Source organism: Clupea harengus, chromosome 18, assembly GCF_900700415.2.
Source record: "Clupea harengus chromosome 18, Ch_v2.0.2, whole genome shotgun sequence".
Taxonomy (NCBI): domain Eukaryota; kingdom Metazoa; phylum Chordata; class Actinopteri; order Clupeiformes; family Clupeidae; genus Clupea; species Clupea harengus.
The window spans coordinates 13,168,294-13,175,793 of NC_045169.1; the positions used below are offsets into that span (position 1 = coordinate 13,168,294).

Below are 7,500 nucleotides of genomic sequence, written 5' to 3' on the forward strand. Positions count from 1 at the left end.
GCTTAAAAAAAAACAATTACTTGTGTTTTCAGTTAAAATATCAGTGATCTTTTACGAGGATCACTTACACACACACACACACACACACACATAAATTACACACTCTTATTCACACACACACACACACACACACACACACACACACACACACACACACACACACACACACACACACACACACACACACACACACACACACACACACACACACACACACCTACAGAGCCTGGGTGAAGGCAGTCTCATCCTTTCTGGCCCGGAATTAAGCTATAGAGGGAATGTGGCCAGATAGCAGTGGAGCTCTAAGCCAGATGTGGGCCGACTCTAAGCCAGATGTGGGCCTACTCTAAGCCAGATGTGGGCCAGATGTGGGCCTACTCTAAGCCAGATGTGGGCCTACTCTAAGCCAGATGTGGGCCGAATGTGGGCCTACTCTAAGCCAGATGTGGGCCGACTCTAAGCCAGATGTGGGCCTACTCTAAGCCAGATGTGGGCCTACTCTAAGCCAGATGTGGGCCGACTCTAAGCCAGATGTGGGCCGGCTCTAAGCCAGATGTGGGCCAGGTGTGTGTCGCTATACTTATACTTTGTGAGGGATGTAAATCACACAGGCTCAGCGACACACTGATTTATAACTTGAGCCCACAGTGAAGCTAGAAACATGAACAACTACATCTGAGTTATCTACATGAGTGGTGACAGGCTGGAGAACGCTAGAGAATGTAGTTCTCACTTTTATACATTACGTTAGACAGTGTGAACAGTGGGTCAGTTGAGTCCTGCAGCCCTGTGTGTGTGTGTGTGTGTGTGTGTGTTTCTCTGTGTTGCATGTACCTCTGTATATGTTTCTCTGTCTTGTGTGTGCCTGTGTGTTTCTCTGCATTGTTTGTCCCTGTGTGTTTGATGTTCGTGTTTGTGTGTGTGTGTTTGTTTCTCTGCACTGTGTGTTTGATTTGTGTGTGTGTGTGTGTGTGCGTGTGTGCGTGTGTGCGTGTGTGCGTGTGTGTGTGTGTGTGTGTGTGTGTGGACTCTTCGCCCTGTTCTGTGTTTGCACCTGGTTCTGGTTCTGCTTCTGCTCATTCTACCACATCTCAGATCATGGAGAATGGACCTCATGTGGTTTTCATCAGTGACACAGCGTGTGTGTGTGTGTGTGTGTGTGTGTGTGTGTGTGCGTGCGTGTGTGTGTGTGTGTGTTGACTCTTCGCCCTGTTCTGTGTTTGCACCTGGTTCTGGTTCTGGTTCTGCTTCTGCTCATTCTACCACATCTCAGATCATGGAGAATGGACCTCATGTGGTTCTCATCAGTGACACAGCGTGTGTGTGTGTGTGTGTGTGTGTGTGTGTGTGTGTGTGTGCGTGTGTGTGTGTGTGTGTATGTGTGTGTGTGTGTGTGTGTGTGTGTGTGTGTGTGCTCCTCATGTCATAAAGAGAGAGGAGAAATGAGGCTTAATACTGTGGGCCCAGCAGCAGCACTCAGCAGAGTACTTGAGCAGTGAGATCACCTTTGACTAATATGGACATGGCGAACACACACACACACACACATTTAATACACACACACACACAATACACACATTTACAGACACACATTCACACAAATAAACATACACACATCATACACATGCAAAGGTTTGCCACACACACACACACACACACACACACACACACACACACACACACACACACACACCCTCCTCTGACCCACTACTCCCTGAAACCCCCAGTCACCCTTCAGGCTGGAATGTTTCTGAGATGAGATACTCAAATTCTTTGGTTTCACCTTTTCTGTTGTTTCCCCCTCCTTCGCACACACACATACACATACACACACACACACACACACACACACACACACACACACACACACACACACACACACACACACACATACATACTCTTTCATAGACACACTCTCACTCTCACGCACCAAACGCACACACATGTGTCTGCCTTCCTCCCTCACACACACACACCCCCAAATTCAAATTCCTTGGCTGGATCTTTTCTGTCGTTTCTGCCGTCTAAGACTCGAGTCCTGCTACTTCCTTATTAGGCATGTGATAGGCCCTGTTGCCAAGGGAGACCAGCTGCATTCCACACCAGAGAACACGTGACCTACCTGCACACACACTCGTGTCTGTAAACACACACACACACATTGACACACATACTAACCTGAGGAGACACACTCATGTGTCTCGCATAAACACACACACACAGACACACACACACACACACACACACACACACACACACACACATTAACCTTCAGACACACTGGCTGACTTGTGTATCACATAAACACACACACTTGCAGAGACAGTGAAATATAGGCCAGCGTGTGTGTCTGTGTGTGTGTGTCTGTAATTTAGACTGCATTTGGAATAGTATAGTGATGTGATGTTCTGCGTGTGTGCGTTTTGTGCAGTGAGAGATGATTGTGTATCAAGTGTGTTGAGTGTGTGTGTTGAGAGGTATACATGTGTGTATCTGTGTGTATGCGTTTTGTGCAGTGAGAGATGAGTATGTGTGTGTGTGTGTGTGTGTGTGTCTGTCTGTGTCTGTGTCTGTGTCTGTGTCTGTGTCTGTGTCTGTGTCTGTGTGTGTGTGTGAGTGTGTGTGTGTGTGTGGAGTCTGTGTACCTAGGCAGTCTGTCCAGTAGAGTCTTGAGTTCTTCACACACTAGTCTGACCAGGCCGCTCTTGATGTTGGAGAAGGACACGTCAATCATGAAGATGTAGGCAGGGGGGCTGGGGGGCTTGTTGTTCTGAAGGGTCAGACACACACACACACATTAAACATTAAACATAAGGAAAGCCTGTCATTGGTCAGATAGATATGAACATGTCCCTTGTACGTCGCTTTGGACGAAAGCGTCTGCTAAATGTAAATGTAATGTCCTGTCATTGGTCAGATAGATATGAACCTGTCCTGTGATTGGTCAGATAGATATGAACATTCCCTGGGATTGGTCAGATAGACATAAACATTCCATGTGATTGGTCAGATAGGTATAAACATTCCATGTGATTGGTCAGATAGGTATAAACATTCCATGCAAGTCAAACACTTACAGTACACCCTGTAATTGACTAGATAGACATAAAGAAGCCCTGCGATTGGTCTGACAAACCTAACCCGAACCCTGTGATTGGTCAGCTAGAAATAACCATGCCCTGTGATTGGTCAGATGGACTGAGACTTTTGTTAGAACATCAAGGTACAAATTAAAGTGAGTACCACGTGACCTACATCACCTCAGCCAAAGGCAGTGTTTCCCCTACCATTATATTAGGGGGGCGCCCCGCCCCCCCAACGGCACCCCCCGCCCCCCCTGGAAGGTCAAGTTAATTTTGTTCAATTTTATTTTCTAAAAAGCGCCAGATCACAACGGAAGTCATTTAAGGTTACCTTTCCTATAGAACATGTCTATAGCTTGTTCTTTTATTAAACAACATAAATAGCCTTATGTTATTTATCTTATTTACACAACGGCATGTCATTTTTGTCTCTACATGGTCATGCGTTTACAATTCTCCTCTGCTCTCTGTATCGCGCACGGTGCACAAACACACAGACACGTGCGCGCACACACAGGTGATGAGCACACTCCCACCAGCGGACAGAATTGGGCTTAAGAATCAGTGCACAGCTACGGACACTTTTAAGCTTTTAAGAACACATTTCCAGGCGTTCATCTTTTCTTAGGTTTGTCTTTCGAAGTCCGTAAGAAGACACTTAAGAAAATGTTCGAGAATGAGGCCCAATGAGAATGGCTACACGAGACGTGGAAGCAGAACGTATGCCCAGGTCCGCACCGAAAATTCAAAAATAGATCTGGCTTGCATTTTTATCATTTTCCGCGAGTTGTGCGTGGCCCTTTTTACATAGAGTCTGGTACACGAAATGTAACATGAAATGTAATGACAATTATTTATTTTGCTGTGAATAATGAAGGACGCAATAAATCCGATTATTTTCCAAACCCTCGAGAGCTGTTGCCATGGAGAGTTAACGTTACTTTCTGTTTGAAGATGAGGTAGCAGCTAGTGCTAAGAATGGATGACTTGAAATTTGACGACTTTAAATTAATATATGAAATTGAACAACATCAACACCTTTACGGATAAAATAAATAAACAAGGATAGCAAAACAGATTGATAAGCATAGAATGAGAACGGCAGAAACGCAGGCAGGACGTCAGATGACGAGACAGATCACAGTGACACAGGCTGTTTTTTTTTCGTCATATGTGAAGGCTGAGACATTCATAACAATTTATTCAATCTTACTGATGGTCCTTTTGTAATGTCAACAGGTGCACTTCGTTGTGGACAGTACTTTTTTGAGATCGTCAAATTCACACCTAACAACCAATTTAGTGGAATTATTTTGTTTATTTTTTAGATTTAGAAATAAAATAGTCTCGAGTAGCACAGGAATCCCGCCTGTTTGAGACTGTGGTGGCAAGCGCAAGGCTCTGTTTGGTCGTGAGTGAGTGAGCCTCGCGAGCAGGCAGACAGACAGTGATAACGTCTAGTAGTAAACAGACTGGGAGCCACTGTCCGACCCAAGCTAGTGAAATCTGCCATAGTCAGCTGCTGGATATAAAGGTATAGCACATGAAGTTTAAAATATTAAAAGAAACGAAATGGTTAAATCATCACGAGATAATAATAGATGTCGTGGCTCTCTTTTATCATGCCAGTTCATTGATCCTGTGGGTATGCTACCCTACTCAGTAGCTCCACCAGCTATAACTAGCTAGTGAATTTTAGCCTATAACGTTAACCTACTCACTTGAGCTGCAAATCCCTACCATGCTACAGTATAATTAACACCTATATCAGCAGATGTCTTCAATATGTTTATTGTTGTGCCATATTTTAAATCTAAATTTGTTAATTTATCTTCCTAAAACCCACTAGAGGACACTATTTAGAAGGATATTTTCCAAAAATTCTTATGGGGGAGCATACCCACAACCCCATCTACTTTTGCTGGGTCACAGAAAAAGAATAGGTTTTATCCAGGGGCCTAGCCCCCCCCCCCCCCCCCCAAATGTGGGAACCTAGATTTGCCTCTGGTTGTGGATAAGTAAAGCCTATTTTGCTACATTTTTGTAGTCCTGGTTATCTTTTGTTTGGCATATTGGCATGGTTATTTAGAGGACCATTTCTCAATGGTTTTGTTCTTGATGAATGAATGTTTGTTTATTAAATCAGTTATTTTTCAAATAACACAATTAAGATTACAAAGAGAAAAATTCGCAACTTTTTATCGCAACTTTCACTTCCTCCGGCAATTTCATCGCAACAAACTCCTTAAAACACAGCAACTTTCATCGAAAAAGCTCCCGCGAAATCACGATTTTAGGCCGCAACTATCTCAAAAATGTTTTCCCTCCTCCCCCCCCCCCAAAGCTGTAAACCTAGGGGAAACACTGAAAGGAGTTACTGCAGCAGCTCTGAGGTAGGAGTGGATTCATCCTAACCTAGTGTTTCCCAAACTTTATCCCGTACCCCTTCAGACATTCAATCTCCAACTACGTACCCCCCGCACTCATGTATATATTTTTTCATGTTCGGAAACAAAAATAAATAAATCAATAAAAAAAACACACACACTTACCACAGGTTAATGACAAGGGTATGCTTAAGAGGATGCACATAACTCTGCAATGTCTGGCTGAAGTTGAGAAAGTCTTAAATCGTTTTCCACACATCGCTTTCCCGAGGGCCATCAGGCAGCTAAATGGACATTGACACACTATCGACACTTTTGCACCCGTCACTTTACATACACTGTCACTTTCAAATTACTGCTTGTACTACACTAACATACTGTCACTTCCACTTACTGTTTGCACTAGCAGTAATATTTATCAGAATTATTGCACTACCTGCTACTCCCTCACTGGATTTGTCTGTAGGGTAGTATAGGTTTAATAGGTTAGCATAGTTTATTATATGTTTATTATATGTGTATTATATGTTATATGTATATATGTTAGTATTATATGTATAGATTGCTATATGTTTTAGCATATTGTATTGTATATTTATCTTGTATATTTAGTAAGGTTATTATATGGTTATTACATGTAAATTATGTTCAGAGTACTTGTACAGAGTGTATGTCATGTTATGTTATGTTATGTTATATTATGTTATGTTATGCTATGGTAGGTTGTTGTGCGGTGCCTTGTCCTAAGAATTTCAGTGCCCAGTCTGACCCTGTGTCATTCTGTGCATCTGACAATAAAAGACTTGTGACTTGTCTGTGCCTGTATTTTGTTTTCTTGCTCGTCAGAGCTGAGAAACCACTCTCACATAAGTACGTCGTTGCAAAGGGCATCAAATCTTTTCACTGAGGTGCGTTGTTATGTCGCGTTTGACGATGTCTGTCACACCAAGTTGATTTGCACACAAAAAACCTAGTAGCTTGGCTAGCAACAACTGTACTGCTGCTAACATCCTGATCTGAGGTAGACTTGGAATGGCAACCTGGGTTGCTGTTGCCGGTAGGTGCATCCTCGATTGTAGGCCTTTTACTAGTAGTAGCAGTTGGTGTCTCTCTGGGGATAAACTCTTTTTAACCATTTATTCATTTTCGTGCAGCAACCGGATTGAGCTCCCGCTTCTCCACACAGGGCATCAGTGAGTGGAATTCTGACGAGGGAGCTAACCGTTGTGCCTATGTTTTGACTAACCTACCTGTAGCTATTTTTGGCAGTGTAATTATTTTGCCGAACACTACAATGTATGAGTGTATCTTTGGCATTGTGACTGGGCTATTCAGACTATTTAAGATGTCATGTCTACTTATAGGTCAGTTTGAAAATGTAATGGGCTGTTTCACTTTGAAAATGCAAATCACCTTTTTTCCCCCGTGTACCCCCTACGTCCCTTTGCGTACCCCTGGGGCAGTTTGGGAAACACTGTCCTAGCCCTAACCCCAATCCCTGGCAGACTGGCACAGCTCAGACTGTAGCCATGGAGACGATGGCAGACTGTAACCATAGAGACGATGGCAGACTGGCACAGCTCAAACTGTAACCATAGAGATGATGGCAGAGTGGCACAGCTCAGACTGTAGCCATAGAGACGATGGCAGAGTGGCACAGCTGAGACTGTAACCATAGAGACGATGGCAGAGTGGCACAGCTCAGACTGTAACCATAGTGACAATGGCAGAGAGGCACAGCTCGTACTGTAACCATAGAAACAGCTCATACTGGAGTTCCCTGCTGAATGTGTACTCGTACTGTAACCATAGAAACAGCTCAGACTGTAGTTCCCTGCTGAGTGTGTACTCGTACTGTAACCATAGAAACAGCGTTCCCTGCTGAGTGTGGACTCGTTTATTTCCCTGGACTCTTCCTCCACTTCTTCCTATCTCTTTTTGGTCATCACTATCTCTTCTCTCCATCTAAAGACAACAGCAACCACAGACCTGCATTCCAGTGGAAGTAGGCCAATGGATCAGAGTCAGCA

At 43.8% G+C, this 7,500-nt stretch overlaps 1 protein-coding gene across 1 annotated transcript in view; it reads right to left on the reverse strand.

Annotated features, from left to right (window-relative positions):
• sec24d (SEC24 homolog D, COPII coat complex component) overlaps window positions 1–7,500 on the reverse strand; it is a 28,234-nt gene that overhangs the window by 10,141 nt on the left and 10,593 nt on the right. The window contains exon 11 of the mRNA XM_031584828.2: window positions 2,646–2,770. Coding sequence (XP_031440688.1) covers window positions 2,646–2,770 — 125 coding nt within the window. The remainder of the gene's footprint in view (window positions 1–2,645; window positions 2,771–7,500) is intronic.